The 19,398-nt window shown below is 36.8% G+C and overlaps 1 protein-coding gene across 35 annotated transcripts in view; it reads right to left on the minus strand.

Annotated features, from left to right (window-relative positions):
• Positions 1-19,398, minus strand: part of picalma (phosphatidylinositol binding clathrin assembly protein a) — an 83,381-nt gene that overhangs the window by 28,500 nt on the left and 35,483 nt on the right. For 17 of the 35 annotated variants that reach the window (XM_085797093.1, XM_085797091.1, XM_085797089.1 and 14 more), the window contains one exon: positions 18,242-18,265. The exons of the other annotated variants lie outside the window; for them this stretch is intronic. In XM_085797093.1, coding sequence (XP_085653219.1) covers positions 18,242-18,265 — 24 coding nt within the window. The remainder of the gene's footprint in view (positions 1-18,241; positions 18,266-19,398) is intronic. 35 annotated transcript variants of the gene reach the window in all.

Here is a 19,398-nt window from a genome sequence, read left to right on the forward strand (position 1 = left end):
CATTTAAGGACTTTCACATTTTTCATTTATGAATGTATATCTTCACACTCTTTTTTTAAACGTATCTTAAACAATTCTGGCATCATTCAGTCTCTTTCTTTCTTTCTTTCTTTCTACTCCCTTTCTCTTTCTTTTTACTTCATTCCTTGTTTCCTTGTTTCTACCCCATTTCTATATATACCCCAGTTCTCATAATGGATATTTCAGGATTTGGAGCTTCTTCATGTTCTGACTTTAGACTTTTCCACCTTCAATCCTTACATTTTACTTTGAAGGACTTGGACTTTTTCCTCATTAATTCCAACAATTCAGGCCATTTCTCAACCATGTAAGGAGTTTCATATTTTTCATTTATAAATTTATATTTTCACACTATTTTTTACACTTAAACAATTCTGGGATTTGCATCCATTCCCTATCATTCAGTCTCTTGCTTACAAGTTATACACTTCAGGTATTGCTTCGTTTTTATACATATTTGTTCAACAAATACTTTCAAGCTCTTAATATATTTATTCATTTGAGTAGACCTATTTTTTCCACACCAATCTTCAAAAATTCAAGCAATTTTCCAACATCCTTCTTATAAGTTCTTCTTTTTATTTTTTTTCTCACCTATTTCAGATTTCAACCATTCAACTGTTAAACTATAAAGATGCAGGATTTCTACATTTTCCTCAAACTTTTTATTAACATGTTTAACTTTTACCCTTCAGATATGTTGTAGTTATTTTTAGTTATTCTGCCCTTTAACGGATTGTAACTACTTCTATATTATTCTACTTTTACACTTCAGATATTGTTTCATCTATATTAGTAATGGTTCAAAAAAAAAATTCTAACTGTTTTAAATAACAACAAATGCATCCATTCCATATCATTCAGCCTCCTGCTTACAAGTAATTTTCCAAACATTTCTTACAAATTCAACGTCCTTCTTATAAGTTTTACTTTTTAATCTTTTCTCACGTATTTCAGATTTCAACCCTTCTACTCTTACATGCTCGACTTTTAGCCTTCAGATATGATGTAGTTATTCTAACTTATCCTTCCCTTTAAAGGATTGTAACAACTTCTATGTTATTTTACTTTTATTCCTCAGATATTCTTTCATAAATTAGTAATGGTTCAACAATGTTTTCAAGCCACCAGTTTTAAACTTCTTTGAGTAGACTCAAGCTTTTCAATTCATTCATACTATTCTTCATTAATTCAAGTAATTACCACCCATTTCATACATCCTCCATCTTTCATCTTCTACTTTTACTATTCAGATATTGTTTAATCTACATTAGTAATGGTTCAAAAAATGTTTTCAAACTGTTTAAAATAAATCTGAGTGCACTTTAACCTTTCAATTCATTCATACTATTCTTCACTAATTCAAGTAATTAGCACCCATTTCATACATCCTCCATCTTTCATCTTCTACTTTTACCATTCAGATATTGTTTAATCTACATTAGTAATGGTTCAAAAATGTTTTCAAACTGTCAGTTTTAAGTAAATCTGAGTAGACTTCAGACTTTTAATTTCTTCATACTGATCTTCAACAATTCAAGTAATTTCAAACCATTTCATACTCTTCATATATTCAAGATTTCTTCAGCAGTTTCTTAACTTAATTCAGCATAGTTTCAACAATTTATTCAGCTCATTCAGCTTCCAGCTTTCAGCATTCACCCGTATTTCCTTCAGGAAATGCATTCTCTAGTTATTAGGGTGAATGCTGAAAGCATTCACACTATTGTTATTCAAATCTTTATTATTATTATTAATATTATTATTATTCTTACTTCTTCCCTTTTTTGGCCCTTAACTACTTCTTCATACTTTCTACTATTCAAACAATTCATATATCAAAACATGCGGCTTCTTCAGGAGATCATGGGATGTATTCAACTTTTTCATATCATTCATACTTTTCAAAATATTCAAACTTTATTGAAAAATTTTTCCCCATAGGAATACATTGAATCGGTCTTCAAACTGTTCAAATCCTCTCCTTCTTTGAACTTCAACTGCTTCAACATACTTTCACCTACAGACTTCATTCCACTTTTAAAACGTTCACAAAACTTTCAAGTATTCACGGTATATTCAACTTTTTCATATCTTCTACCGTTATTGATCAGTACCCTTCAACTGTTCATGATCATTTTTTGACAAAATTCAAATTTAACATGCAAGTCAATGGCACGGAATTTTCAGAGCTAGAGTGATGATGACATCAGCTAGAGTGACAGAGAGTCTAAAAATCCTCTGACACTTTGCTCTCTATCCTGTCACCACGGCCACAAATTTCTTTCTAGACACATAATTTTCCCCCACTTTGGTAGACAAACTTGTGCTGTGTCTCACAGTGTGCTCGAAAACGCAGAGAGGCTAACAGAATTTAAACTGGGAGCCTCTAAGTGCAGCCAGTTCCCTCTCTTCCTCTCATTGACTCACATTGTAAAGTAGGAGCAGATTTTCTGAGAAAAGCAGAAATGACCTCCTTATATTTCTTGCGACGGTGAGAAAAGTTTTTGCCCTACAAACATTTAATGCACATTGGCTCGCTCAGGAAGGTCTCCTTGCCCCGATAGTCATGACCACATTCTGGTAAGAGGTACGGTTCTCTTTTCAGAGGCTGTTGTTCGGAGCTGCACAGAGCTCAAATCTCACTGCTCTGCTCTGTGTGGTGCAGACACAGAGAGAGAGACACACACACACACACAGACAGATAGACACACAGACACAGAGACACACTGGCTTACAGCTCATAATCAGCCTCTAAATGAGTTCATATCTTTGAGGGGAATTTTTAAACATCTCTAATAATTTATTTCTCTTACATACATTTCAGTTTATTCTTGTAATGGAGATTTCAGGATTTGGAGCTTCTTCATGTCCTGACTTTCCTCTTTAACCCTTTACTTTGAAGGACTTGAACTTTTTCTCATTAATTCCAACAATTCAGACCATTTCTCAACCATTTAAGGACTTTCACATTTTTCATTTATGAATGTATATCTTCACACTCTTTTTTTACACGTATCTTAAACAATCCTGGCATTTGCATCCATTCCACATCATTCAGTCTCTTTCTTTCTTTCTACTCCCTTTCTCTTCCTTTTTACTTCATTCCTTGTTTCCTTGTTTCTACCCCATTTCTATATATACCCCAGTTCTCATAATGGATATTTCAGGATTTGGAGCTTCTTCATGTCCTGACTTTAGACTTTTCCACCTTCAATCCTTACATTTTACTTTGAAGGACTTTGACTTTTTCCTCATTAATTCCAACAATTCAGGCCATTTCTCAACCATGTAAGGAGTTTCATATTTTTCATTTATAAATTTATATTTTCACACTATTTTTTACACTTAAACAATTCTGGGATTTGCATCCATTCCCTATCATTCAGTCTCTTGCTTACAAGTTATACACTTCAGGTATTGCTTCATTTTTATACATATTTGTTCAACAAATACTTTCAAGCTCTTAATATATTTATTCATTTGAGTAGACCTATTTTTTCCACACCAATCTTCAAAAATTCAAGCAATTTTCCAACATCCTTCTTATAAGTTCTTCTTTTTAATTTTTTTCTCACCTATTTCAGATTTCAACCATTCAACTGTTAAACTATAAAGATGCAGGATTTCTACATTTTCCTCAAACTTTTTATTAACATGTTTAACTTTTACCCTTCAGATATGTTGTAGTTATTCTGCCCTTTAACGGATTGTAACTACTTCTATATTATTCTACTTTTACACTTCAGATATTGTTTCATCTATATTAGTAATGGTTCAAAAAAAAAATTCTAACTGTTTTAAATAACAACAAATGCATCCATTCCATATCATTCAGCCTCCTGCTTACAAGTTATACTCTTCAGGTATTGCTTCATCTTTATTTATATTTGTTCAACAAATGCTTTCAAGCTGTTAATATATTTATTCATTTGAGTAGACTGAAATGTTAATTTTTTCACACCAATCTTCAAAAATTCAAGCAATTTTCCAAACATTTCATACAAATTCAACGTCCTTCTTATAAGTTTTACTTTTTAATCTTTTCTCACGTATTTCAGATTTCAACCCTTCTACTCTTACATGCTCGACTTTTAGCCTTCAGATATGATGTAGTTATTCTAACTTATCCTTACCTTTAAAGGATTGTAACAACTTCTATATTATTTTACTTTTATTCCTCAGATATTCTTTCATATATTAGTGATGGTTCAACAATGTTTTCAAGCCACCAGTTTTAAACTTGTTTGAGTAGACTCAAGCTTTTCAATTCATTCATACTATTCTTCATTAATTCAAGTAATTAGCACCCATTTCATACATCCTCCATCTTTCATCTTCTACTTTTACTATTCAGATATTGTTTAATCTACATTAGTAATGGTTCAAAAATGTTTTCAAACTGTCAGTTTTAAGTAAATCTGAGTAGACTTCAGACTTTCAATTTCTTCATACTGATCTTCAACAATTCAAGTCATTTCAAACCATTTCATACTCTTCATATATTATTTCATCTCTTCAAGATTTCTTCAGCAGTTTCTTAACTTAATTCAGCATAGTTTCAACAATTTATTCAGCTCATTCAGCTTACAGCTTTCAGCATTCACCCGTATTTCCTTCAGGAAATGCATTTTCTAGTTATTAATATTATTATTATTCTTACTTCTTCCCTTTTTTGGCCCTTAACTACTTCTTCATACTTTCTACTATTCAAACAATTCATATATCAAAACGTGCGTCTTCTTCAGGAGATCATGGGATGTATTCAACTTTTTCATATCATTCATACTTTTCAAAATATTCAAACTTTATTGAAAAAATTTTCCCCATAGGAATACATTGAATCGGTCTTCAAACTGTTCAAATCCTCTCCTTCTTTGAACTTCAACTGCTTCAACATACTTTCACCTACAGACTTCATTCCACTTTTAAAACGTTCACAAAACTTTCAAGTATTCACGGTATATTCAACTTTTTCATATCTTCTACCGTTATTGATCAGTACCCTTCAACTGTTCATGATCATTTTTTGACAAAATTCAAATTTAACATGCAAGTCAATGGCACGGAATTTTCAGAGCTAGAGTGGTGATGACATCAGCTAGAGTGACAGAGAGTCTAAAAATCCTCTGACACTTTGCTCTCTATCCTGTCACCACGGCCACAAATTTCTTTCTAGACACATAATTTTCCCCCACTTTGGTAGACAAACTTGTGCTGTGTCTCACAGTGTGCTCAAAAACGCAGAGAGGCTAACAGAATTTAAACTGGGAGCCTCTAAGTGCAGCCAGTTCCCTCTCTTCCTCTCATTGACTCACATTGTAAAGTAGGAGCAGATTTTCTGAGAAAAGCAGAAATGACCTCCTTATCTTTCCTGCGACTGTGAGAAAAGTTTTTGTCCTACAAACATTTAATGCACATTGGCTCGCTCAGGAAGGTCTCCTTGCCCCGATAGTCATGACCACATTCTGGTAAGAGGTATGGTTCTCTTTTCAGAGGCTGTTGTTCGGAGCTGCACAGAGCTCAAATCTCACTGCTCTGCTCTGTGTGGTGCAGACAGAGAGAGAGAGACACACACACACACAGACACACACACACACACACACACACACACAGAGAGAGACACACAACCACAGAGACACACTGGCTTACAGCTCATAATCAGCCTCTAAATGAGTTCATATCTTTGAGGGGCATTTTTAAACATCTCTAATAATTTATTTCTCTTACATTTCAGTTTATTCTTGTAATGGAGATTTCAGGATTTGGAGCTTCTTCATGTCCTGACTTTCCTCTTTAACCCTTTACTTTGAAGGACTTGAACTTTTTCTCATTAATTCCAACAATTCAGACCATTTAAGGACTTTCACATTTTTCATTTATGAATGTATATCTTCACACTCTTTTTTTAAACGTATCTTAAACAATTCTGGCATCATTCAGTCTCTTTCTTTCTTTCTTTCTTTCTTTCTTTCTACTCCCTTTCTCTTTCTTTTTACTTCATTCCTTGTTTCCTTGTTTCTACCCCATTTCTATATATACCCCAGTTCTCATAATGGATATTTCAGGATTTGGAGCTTCTTCATGTCCTGACTTTAGACTTTTCCACCTTCAATCCTTACATTTTACTTTGAACGACTTGGACTTTTTCCTCATTAATTCCAACAATTCAGGCCATTTCTCCACCATGTAAGGAGTTTCATATTTTTCATTTATAAATTTATATTTTCACACTATTTTTTACACTTAAACAATTCTGGGATTCCCTATCATTCAGTCTCTTGCTTACAAGTTATACACTTCAGGTATTGCTTCATTTTTATACATATTTGTTCAACAAATACTTTCAAGCTCTTAATATATTTAATCATTTGAGTAGACCTATTTTTTCCACACCAATCTTCAAAAATTCAAGCAATTTTCCAACATCCTAATTTTAAGTTCTTCTTTTTAATTTTTTTCTCACCTTTTTCAGATTTCAACCATTCAACTGTTAAACTATAAAGATGCACGATTTCTACATTTTCCTCAAACTTTTTATTAACATGTTTAACTTTTACCCTTCAGATATGTTAAAGTTATTTTTAGTTATTCTGCCCTTTAACGGATTGTAACTGCTTCTATATTTTTCTACTTTTACACTTCAGATATTGTTTCATCTATATTAGTAATGGTTCAAAAAAAATTTTCTAACTGTTTTAAATAACAACAAATGCATCCATTCCATATCATTCAGCCTCCTGCTTACAAGTTATACTCTTCAGGTATTGCTTCATCTTTATTTATATTTGTTCAACAAATGATGGTTCAACAATGTTTTCAAGCCACCAGTTTTAAACTTCTTTGAGTAGACTCAAGCTTTTCAATTCATTCATACTATTCTTCATTAATTCAAGTAATACCCCCCATTTCATACATCCTCCATCTTTCATCTTCTACTTTAACTATTCAGATAGTGTTTAATCTACATTAGTAATGGTTCAAAAATGTTTTCAAACTGTCAGTTTTAAGTAAATTTGAGTAGACTTCAGACTTTCAATTTCTTCATACTGATCTTCAACAATTCAAGTAATTTCAAACCATTTCATACTCTTCATATATTGTTTCATCTCTTCAAGATTTCTTCAGCAGTTTCTTAACTTAATTCAGCATAGTTTCAACAATTTATTCAGCTCATTCAGCTTCCAGCTTCCAGCATTCACCCGTATTTCCTTCAGGAAATGCATTTTCTAGTTATTCTTACTTCTTTCACCCTTTTTCTGCGTTTAACTCCTTCTTCATACTTTGTGCTATTTCAACAATTCATATATCAAAACGTGCAGCTTTTTCAGGACATTTATGCTATTATTTTTCTCTTTCATACTATTTATACTTTTTAAAATATTTAACTTTTTGTGCAATTTTTCTCCCATAGGAAATGAATTGAAACAGTCTTCAAACTCTTAAAATCTTCTGCTTCATTCAGCCTCTAATAGCTTCAGCATACTTTCAGCTACAGACTTCATTCAACTTTTAAACTGTTCACAAACCTTTCAACTATTCAGCTATATCTCAGCTTGTTGATATCTTCAACAGTTTCAGATATATGTATAGTTTTAAAATCATTAAAATTTCTGACAAAATTCAGATTTAACATGAAAGTCAATGGGACGGAATGTTCGGACGTTGGCAGTTGGTAGAGTGACAGAGGGTCTAAAAATCCTCTCACATTTTTCTCTCTATCCTGTCAGCACGGCCACAGATTACACTCTACACACATAATTTCGGGCATGCTTGTAGACAAGCTCATCCTTGATCTCTTCATGTGCTCAAAAAACCAGAGAGACGAACACAATTTAAACTGGGAGCCTCCGAGTGCAGCCACTTCCCTCCCTTCCTCTCATTGACTCCCATTCAAAAGTAGGCGCTGATTTTCTAAACGTCCCAAAGTTTCCAACCTGCGACACAATCAACAATTTTTACTCTAGAAACACCAAAGTGACATGGACGCGTTCAGCAAGGTCTTATGGTTCGGAAAATGTAAACCTTTTGCTCGTACTAAGTACAGATTTGTCGTACATTAGATCTGTTTGAGGGTGTCACAGAGCAGTTAAAGCCTATGGTTAAAGCTGCCACCATGCCTTAAAGCCACCAGCCAACAGTTACATGGTAACCTCAACATGGCAACCTCACCATGGTAACCTCACCATGGCAACGTCACCATGGCAACGCACACACATTCTCTCTATTTGACTGTCTGTCGGTCACACACACAAATGGACACACACTGACCATACACACATATCCAACACACACACACACACACACACACACACACACGGACACACACACACACACACACACACACATACACACTGACCATACACACATATCCAACACACACACACACACACACACACACACACACGGACACACACTGACCATCCACACATATCCAACACACATATAATTTTTATTAGAGTAATTTGAGTGTACTTAAAATGTTAATTTTTCTTTCACCACAATCTTCAACAATTCAAATAATTTACAACCACCTAGATATTGTTTAATCTATATTAGTAATAGTCCAACAATGTATTCATGCTGTCATGTTTAAATATATTTGAGTAGACTTCAGCTTTTCAATTTCTTTATGCTAATCTTCAACAATTTAAATAATTTCCAATCATTTCATACAAAATAAACCTCCTTCTTACAGGTTCCATTTGTTAATCTATTTTCACTTATTACTTTAGCCATGTTAGCACTTGTTTATCTGTTTTCTGTAGCAGTGCTTTTTGCAGCTGACTGCAGACTCCTCAACTGTTAGACTTAATAATGCAGGATTTTCCAACACATTCCTCTGCCTTTTCAACATTTCTACTGCTTTTAGACTAAACACACATTTATTACACTTAAACCTAAACAATTCAGGATTTTTTCCATCACGTCATGTCAATCAGCTTCCTGCTTACATGTTCCTTCTTTTTAATCTATTCTCACTTGTTGCTTCAGCTATGTTACTGCTGGTTCATCAGTTTTCCTTGCTGTGGCTAGCTGCAGATTTCAACTCTTCAACTGTTAAACATCTTCAACATGCAGGATTTTAACATTTTCTTCTCCTTTTTTTTTTTTTTTTTACATTTCTACTGCTTTTTGTCCTTAAAAAGGCATTAATCTTCAAGTTATATGTTTCAGCTTCAACGTTAGACTTTTTCAACAGTTCTTCAGCTAATTCAACTTTGTTTCAATGATTTCTTCAGCTTATTCAGCATTGCTTCAGCAATAGCGTTCAGCTGCTTACAGCATTCACACGCATTTTCTGCAGGAAATGCTTTCTTTTTCTAGGTATTATTATTCTTACTTCTTCTTCCCTTTTTCTGCGTTTAACTCCTTCTTCATACTTTGTGCTATTTCAACAATTCATATATCAAAACGTGCAGCTTTTTCAGGACATTTATGCTATTATTTTTCTCTTTCATACTATTTATACTTTTTAAAATATTTAACTTTTTGTGCAATTTTTCTCTCATAGGAAATGAATTGAAACAGTCTTCAAACTCTTCAAATCTTCTGCTTCATTCAGCCTCTAATAGCTTCAGCATACTTTCAGCTACAGACTTCATTCAACTTTTAAACTGTTCACAAACCTTTCAACTATTCAGCTATATCTCAGCTTATTGATATCTTCAACAGTTTCAGATATATGTATAGTTTTAAAATCATTAAAATTTCTGACAAAATTCAGATTTAACATGAAAGTCAATGGGACGGAATGTTCGGACGTTGGCAGTTGGTAGAGTGACAGAGGGTCTAAAAATCCTCTCACATTTTTCTCTCTATCCTGTCAGCACGGCCACAGATTACACTCTACACACATAATTTCGGGCATGCTTGTAGACAAGCTCATCCTCGATCTCTTCATGTGCTCAAAAAACCAGAGAGACGAACACAATTTAAACTGGGAGCCTCTGTGTGCAGCCATTTCCCTCTCTCCTCTCATTGACTCCCATTCAAAAGTTGGCGCTGATTTCCTAAACGTCCCAAAGTTTCCAACCTGCGACCCAATCAACAATTTTTACTCTAGAAACACCAAAGTGACATGGACGCGTTCAGCAAGGTCTTATGGTTCGGAAAATGTAAACCTTTTGCTCGTACTAAGTACAGATTTGTCGTACATTAGATCTGTTTGAGGGTGTCACAGAGCAGTTAAAGCCTATGGTTAAAGCTGCCACCATACCTTAAAGCCACCAGCCAACAGTTACATGGTAACCTCAACATGGCAACCTCACCATGGTAACCTCACCATGGCAACGTCACCATGGCAACGCACACACATTCTCTCTATTTGACTGTCTGTCGGTCACACACACAAATGGACACACACTGACCATACACACATATCCAACACACACACACACACACACACACACACACACACACGGACACACACTGACCATACACACATATCCAACACACATATAATTTTTATTAGAGTAATTTGAGTGTACTTAAAATGTTAATTTTTCTTTCACCACAATCTTCAACAATTCAAATAATTTCCAACCACCTAGATAGTGTTTAATCTATATTAGTAATAGTCCAACAATGTATTCATGCTGTCATGTTTAAATATATTTGAGTAGACTTCAGCTTTTCAATTTCTTTATGCTAATCTTCAACAATTTAAATAATTTCCAATCATTTCATACAAAATAAACCTCCTTCTTACAGGTTCCATTTGTTAATCTATTTTCACTTATTACTTTAGCCATGTTAGCACTTGTTTATCTGTTTTCTGTAGCAGTGCTTTTTGCAGCTGACTGCAGACTCCTCAACTGTTAGACTTAATAATGCAGGATTTTCCAACACATTCCTCTGCCTTTTCAACATTTCTACTGCTTTTAGACTAAACACACATTCATTACACTTAAACCTAAACAATTCAGGATTTTTTCCATCACGTCATGTCAATCAGCTTCCTGCTTACATGTTCCTTCTATTTAATCTATTCTCACTTGTTGCTTCAGCTATGTTACTGCTGGTTCATCAGTTTTCCTTTCTGTGGCTAGCTGCAGATTTCAACTCTTCAACTGTTAAACATCTTCAACATGCAGGATTTTAACATTTTCTTCTCCTTTTTTTTTTTTTTTTTACATTTCTACTGCTTTTTGTCCTTAAAAAGGCATTAATCTTCAAGTTATATGTTTCAGCTTCAACGTTAGACTTTTTCAACAGTTCTTCAGCTAATTCAACTTTGTTTCAATGATTTCTTCAGCTTATTCAGCATTGCTTCAGCAATAGCGTTCAGCTGCTTACAGCATTCACACGCATTTTCTGCAGGAAATGCTATCTTTTTCTAGTTAGTGTGACTGCTGAAGCAGTCACACTATTGTTCTTCTGTTTGGCCATTTTCTTCCGCCTTTTTACGGTCTTCTTCTAGTCCTTCATACTTTGTGCTATTTCAACAATTCATATATCAAAACGTGCAGCTTCTTTTGAACTTTATCGGCATTACTTTTCTCTTTTTAACTATTTATACTTTTTCAAATATTTAACTTTTTCTGATTTTTTTCAGCTTTATAATGTGTGTGTATTGCGTCTAACGAGCAGAGCCAGAGTGGTGTCAGAGTGGAGAGAGGCAAAAAAACATTCTAGAGTTTTTCTGGCTAAACTGTCAGCATGGCCACAAATTAAACTCTAGACAAATTATTTTCTCCAGTTTTGTAGCCACACTTGTCTTCTGGCTAAAATTCTGGTCAAAAATGCAAAGAGACTTAGATAATAATTTTAAATATTTTTTAAATGCAGCCAGGGAGCTCTCTGCTCTCATTAAGCTCAATGCATTTTTTTCACATCAGCAGGAGAAGGAGCTCAACTTTGTAACTTGCTGTTAAGTGCTTTTTAATTCATTTGAATTCACCAAAAAATAGTCACAGGTCACAAAAAAGTCCTCTTCTTACTTGGTGTGGCTAATTTATATTAATTTATTTTTGTTTTAAGCATCATTGAAAAATCTCACATTCATCAAAGTCTCAACCTCTCTTCTTGACAACTCCTCTGTAGTGTAGGGGTTAGGGTAACTGCCTGCCAACCCTAAGGTCACTGGTTCGAATCCAAGGGAAGAATTCTTGTTATGTTATGTTGAATTCTGCTCTCCTCCCCCGCCTTCAATTGGTTACAGGTGTTTGTTATCTCCTTGATTATTCGTACCAGTTTGCAGCACATCATCACATTACAATGAATGACAACAGTCTTGAAAGCAGTGTGCTCTCTGTAGCCGAGTGGCAGAGTAAAGGTTTAGAGATCATATGGTCACGGGTTCGATTCCTGCCTCAGTCATTTCACATCATTGCTTGACTTTTGATTCCAATTATTCAGCTGTCATTGGACAGTCTTTGATTCCTCATAGTATAAAGCTCATTGTAACTCAGGTTCTCTGTGGCCATATGGTTAGTGTGTTAGGTGTTGTGCTATTTCAACAATTCATATATCAAAACGTGCAGCTTTTTTTGAACTTTATCGGCGTTACTTTTCTCTTTTTAACTATTTATACTTTTTAAAATATTTAACTTTTTCTGCAAATTAAACTCTAGACAAATTATTTTCTCCAGTTTTGTAGCCACACTTGTCTTCTGGCTAAAATTCTGGTCAAAAATGCAAAGAGACTTAGATAATAATTTTAAATATTTTTTAAATGCAGCCAGGGAGCTCTCTGCTCTCATTCAGCCCAATGCTGAGAATTCTCCACAACTCTGTCTGAAACATGCTTATGTCTGTGCTCTCTGTGGCGAAGTGGCAGAGTAAAGGTTTATTGATCATGAGGTCATGGGTTTGATTCCTTACTTTTTTTTTTAAAGTCCCACTCCCGCGACCCTTTTCGGCCATTTTAAAACCAGCTCATTAGCAATGTACCTCTGGGGGGTGGGCGGAGACTGCGCTGCTCTGCACCCGCCCAGCCACCTCCTCGCACCCCACCCCCCCGCTTGCTGACAGCTGGACATTGTACAATTACAGATTCAGCGCGTTTAGCGTAAAACTCCACACTGGGATTCGATCCCACACTGGAACATAGTCCTTGCTCATGGTGCAAGCTGCTCTACCAGGTGAGCTATACCTATTATACCTAGACAGCTACACCGAGCTGTGAAGGCTTTCACCTCTGAGCCAGATGCAGAGCGGGGCGGGAGCTTGTAGCACTAGTGCCCTCCCCTGGAGCTGTGACACCCTCAACTCCAGTCTTCCTGAAACTGCCAGTTCGCGTCTGCCATTGGTTCACAGCAGTTTGAAGGCAGAAAAACTCTGAAATGCAATTTTGCACTTCCTTCTCTGCTGATAAGTGCTCTAACACAAGAAAAATGCCACAGGAACATGTGAAAAGCTCAGAAAACACGATTTTCACGGGAGTGGGTCTTTAAGCAGAAGCCAGTGATCCTCTTGTCAAAGGTTTTCTTTACCCCTCACATACTGTCTCTGTCTGTAGCCTAGTGGTTAGCTTGCTGGTCTGGAGACCTGAAGGTTGCTGGTTCAAATCTTGCCTCAACAACAATTATAGTGAATTATTTTCCCAGTTGTCCTCTGTTGACTTCTGATAACTTGCTTCATGTTGAAACTGCTGCTCTCAGCCTGAAATTCACAGAAATTTTCATTCTAAGTCATTCAAGCTTGACTCTCAAGCTTTCTTGATGTTGACAGTGTGAAGATCATTAACAGACAACAGTCTCCTCAACTGCGTGTGCACTGTGGCCTAGAGGCAGAGTGGAAGTCTAATGACCATGAGGATGTGAGTTCGATTCCGACCTTGGTCAAACATTTGTATGGTGATCACTGCTTGCACTATTTGCTAATTCTGCAACAGCGTTCAGTTGCTATCAGCAGTCACACCATTTCCATTCTTGGAAATGCTTTTTCTAGTTATTTTTCCACTTCCGGCCAACTTTCGGTTCGCTACTAGTCCTGCAACTCGAAGAGTTGCAGGACAAATTATATATCAAAATGTGCGTCCTGATCGGGATCGGTGTGCTATTACTTTTCTCAACAGTGTACGAATTATTCGCGACGTAAGTCGCGATTTACTGCGCAAAATTTTTGCATGTAAGTCAATGGGACGGGCGGGAAAAAAAGAGCGAAAAAGACCAATCATTGGAGTTTAACAAAAGTCTACTGCTCAGGCATACTTTCACCTAGAGACTCCATTTAAACTTTAAACAGTAGACACAAGTCTTGTGTATTGTCGTATTACTCCACGTTTTGATAGGTCATATAGTTTTTGATCAATCCCTGATCAATGACCATGATCATTTTTGGAGAAATTATGAGTTTATAATGGGTGTGTATTGCATAGAATGTTCGTGTCAGAGTGCGTGACATCATCAGTTAGAGTGGGAGAGAGTGAAGAAACATTCTGTATTTTTTCTGGATAAACTGTGAGCACGGCCACAATTTACACTCTACAGACATAATTTTTTCAGAATTTGTAAGACAAACTTGTTATCTCTCATGTCATGTGCTCAAAATATCAGAGAGACTTACAGAACTTACAGAATCAGCCTCTGAGTGCGGCCACGTCTGTCCCTGCTCCTCATTGAGTCCAATACAAATATTTTCTGAGAGGAGCAGAACGGCCTGATGTTTTAAAACTGCCAGCGTCGCCAAAATATTTACTGTAGAAACACCAAATCGTACCGAAATTTTCAGTAAGTCCTTAGAGCAACGTTGATCTGTGTTTTGTTCTGATAGGAGTTACCGTTTTGTCATGCTGAGCCTAATTGTGAGACCGGTTTAGAGGCAGAAAATGGCTCTTTTTCTCCATGTTTCTGTCTGCCTCAGCCTGCGGGGGCCCCTATCGCCGTGGTAACCTCTTTGATCCTCAGGCCAGAGCTTGTTAACTTCATAAACAATCCACCTGGCGCTCGTTTAAATGTTTATAAACACAGACACAGCTAAATCAGACTGACACAGGATGCAGCTACTAACTAACTACAACACACACACAGACTCTAGAGCCAGCTTCATGTGATTACAGTTACACACACACACACACACACACACACACACACACACACACACACACACACACACACACACACACACACACACACACCACACACACACACACACACACACACACACACACACACACACACACACACACACACACACACACACACACACACACACACACACACACACACACACACACACACACACACACACACACACACACACACACACACACACACACACACACACACACACAGTTAACCTAATGTGGTTACAGCTCCTCCATATCAGTGCTTATAGAAAGATGATCATGTCTGTCTGATCAGCTCTGTCTTGACCTTAAGATCGTGGGTTTGATTCCCATGTTGACAGAGATGGCACAACCCGCAGTAGCTCCCGTGGCCCATTCAAAATTTCCCGAGAGGAAATTTTCTAGTTGTTTTTGTTTTACTTTTCCTTTATGACTTGGAAGAATAGTCAATTTTGACTGAATGTTTGGACTCCAGGAAGAATAGCTATGCTAATGTGCTGGTGCTAATGGAGATCCAATAAATGAAATGAAGGATGCAGCTCGGTGGTTTTGTGAACAGACACATTCACTCCTGAGATGTTTCACTTTAACTGGAGTATTTTACAGTAGTAATTACTGCTATGATACTGTCAAAAGTTGGGAACTCTGTGATTGTATGAGCTCAAAAAAAAGCTGTTTGTGTTGCAGTTCCTGTGAGACTGGAGTTTTATAGATTAATAATCAATAGATACTGCAGGTTTCTGTCCTGACTGATCAATAAAAATGTGTCAGAGTTTCACGTTATTGGCTGAGAACAGTGCAGTGTCTGCTTATTTAAGGCTGGTTCTGGGATGAGATGCGTTAAAACTCGTCTTGTCAGAATTATGAAGTCGTATGTTCTGGTGGTTTCTGATTTATTAAATGTCACTCATTAAGAAATATGTGCACACAAGCCTCATTTCCACTTCCGCAATTAGATATAGATATAAATGGATTAAGACTCTCCCTTAATCCATCAGTTTGTGTAAAAACAGTCCACGCCACAAGTGATCAGATCAGATCAGAGAAATGAGGAACTTGACACTGTAGATGCAAAGATAAGTTAATATAACAACAGTAGTTACAGTTCACAGAACCCCTGGCTATATAAAAATAAGCAGATTAAACAATGCTAACGGCAAAACTTGTATTGATAATAAGTTGGTTTTATTTCGTTAAATGATGTGTCTCAGCTTTCTGAATTTTCACTTCACTGTAACTTCGATCACTGTGGAAAACTGTGTGTTCACGTGGTGTATATATGTTTTTTAATGCATATTTTCTGCGTCTGGCCCCAATTCAGCCTTCTGCATTTACTATTTACAACAACAAGAGAACAAGACAGATTCTCCACTGGAACTTTAACAGCTGCAGAGATTTTCTGGATGGAGATCTGATCGCTTCAGTTTCAGTAGATGTGTTGGTGGTTTATTATTGCATCATTGACTGCGTTTACATGGACTTCAGCATCCCGATTTTGATCAAATTCGGGATATGGTGTTAAAATGAACTTAGAGAAACTTGGTTATTCAGTTTCCCCGTATACATGACAAACACCAGTATCCCAGTTTCTGATCTCTTATGCGTGTTTCATGTTTTTTGTTTAAAACAGGAAGCGCAACAAATTGGAAATGTGTACAAATCAGAAAATTTACAAATTAAAAATGCTGTCATGTAATATAACTTAATTAAAATAAAATAAAACTGAATGCAGGCTGGTTGGTTCATTGTAAACCAGGATACTGACATGTAAACCTTAATGAATCAAAGTCTTCTGAGAAAAGTCAAACTGATTTCATTGCTCTGACTGGTTATCTTCTCTAATAATTAAAAATAATGACAGCTAAGATCAATGGGAGGACAGCAGCAAACACACGGTGTCATCAATGTTTTTCTCCAGAAAGCCTCGTCGCAGGCAGTTGCTGTGAGACTTAAACAGTACAAGACACTTGAAATCAAAGAAAGCACTGTAGACGACAAACAACTGAGGAGGAACTGGAGGGAAATCAGAGAAACCTTCACTCTCACAGTCACACAACACCTTCAGCTGGCAAGTCAGCGAGGAAGTGGCAGGGCAAGCTTGACTGGGCACAGACAGACAACAGAGTAGACTACTGTATATTTCAAGTAACAATAACTTGATATAGAGTGCCGAAGCGGAAGCAGGAAGTAACGAAAAAAATCTCCATATACGTAAGTGAACGGGAGTAAAAGTTTTATTTCGTGATCCGATTGAACTGTGCCATGAGAAAAAAATATGTCCTTAACCTACTTAAAACATCACGTTTCATGAAGAGAAATCAGCAGTTTGTAAAATAAAATTCAGGGGGCGGTGCGTGGCGCAGTGGTTAAGGCGGCCGCCCCATGTAGAGGCTACAGTCCTCACCGCAGGCGTCCCTGGTTAGAATCCCGCGTCGGGCAGACCTTTCCTGCATGTCATTCCCCCTCTCTCTGCCTCCCCCTTTCCTGTCTATCTCACTATGTACTATCAAGTAAAGGCAAAAAAGCCTAAAAAATATACTTAAAAAAAAATAAAAAATTCAGAAGAATCCGTAACCAGAAAGACTACAGGTGGTGTAGGTGACATCACACACCAAATGCCGCCCTTTCCCGGGTCAGTTGGTGACGTATTTTTTGTGGGACACAGATCTGTAGTCCATAGAGCGTCTTCACACTAAATACATTCTTCTGTTGCCGATTTACGATAAACTGCTGATTTCTCTTCATGAAACGTGATGTTTTAAACAGGCAGAGGTCATATTTTTTTCTCATGGTGCAATTCAATCGGATCACGAAATAAAACTTTGACTCCCGTTCACTTACGTAGAGACTTTTTCCGAGTTGAGGTCCCATGGTGACTGTTACTTCCTGCTTCCGCTTCGGCAGAAAAAAAAAAGGTTTCCACACAAGCCAGAGCTGCGGCCGGCGGCTCTGCCCACTGATTGGTTAATATCCACACAGAGAGAGGCCGGTGGCTGGGTGATAACGGACAGAGAAGCTCTCGGCTGCTTCATGCCACAGCTGCAGTGTGAGGTGAGTTATTAGGCTCCTGACAGTGAGCTGTGAGCGGCTGCTGGTGGTGGTGGTTTGGTCTCGTGAAGAGGTTAATATCAACCGGTGCATCATGCCAGTGTTGGTCAGAGTGCAGGAAAGAGGCTTAAACCATATGTACAGTAGGGATGGACTTACGTATGGTTGAAAAAACATGGTGGTCTTTAAGTGTGGCCCAGACAGACACAGACAAGACAACAGTTTGACACACAGATAACACACAGATCAGTGAACATTACTAATGTTAACAACATTAACAGACAGGACATAAGACACAAAGGGAATTTAAGGTTAATCTCTGTCATCGGTGACACATTGTTACTCTTACTGTGAACACTCTGCAAAACCATCTGAAACTTACCACACGTTTATCATTAGGACAATTTAAATCCATAACTGCATCTTATTTTACTGCGCCTGTTTTTAACTAGACTTCTCTGTTTTCATTTTATCTTTGTCACTTTTACTTTTTGGTATTTCGGATATGCTTCTGTATGTTTAAAAGGCTATGTGTTTTGTCTTGTCCTCAAACGTTTTGTGTTTTGTCTCGGCTATATTGTAAATGAGGTTGCTCCTCAATATATTTCCTAGTTTAAATAAAGGTTATAATAATATAATAATAACCACTGGCTGCCTGTCTAAGAACATGCCTCAGACTTTGTGCTGCAGTTTCCAAGCTGGATTAAACCTGTTCTCTACAGAAACGACCAAATTTACCTCAATGTCGAATGTAAAAAAAGTTTTTGTCTAACGTATGAGAGCATGTTTTAGCATCTCTGCTGGCTAATTGGATGCTTGAACTTCTGTTTTGATAATTGTTGGTTGTTTATCGGTTTTGGCAGTTTACAGACTATTACTGAAAAGTGCAACATGAGTCCATTCATAGACGACAGGAGCTCAACGACCTCCAACCTCTTGAGGTCTCCTCCTGTGGACTGCAGTGTCCTCCGCTCCACTAGGGGGAGCAGTACTTCTAAAACACTTGAATGCAACAGCTCATTTACAACAGGAATGAGTATGTCAATATCCAGGTGTATGTGAGTTTTCAGCAGCAGCTTTGCAGCTCGAGACCCTCGTCACCAAGCAGCAAATGGTTTAGTGGGATGAGACAGAACAGGGCCGGGCGGTTAGGTAGGACGCTCTGGATCCCGTTTACCTACCAGCATGTTTAACTGCACTATTTTTAAAAAAATAAATAGGCACTTTTAATTTTGTTACTTAATAAATATGTGATATTGCTTTTATGAAACAGTTTCAACAATTCCATCTAAGCATGGATAAATGTTTAAAACTCA

The sequence above is a fragment of the Trachurus japonicus genome, chromosome 14 (assembly GCF_045865225.1).
Source record: "Trachurus japonicus isolate A0001 chromosome 14, Traja_1.0".
NCBI classification, from domain to species: Eukaryota; Metazoa; Chordata; class Actinopteri; order Carangiformes; family Carangidae; genus Trachurus; species Trachurus japonicus.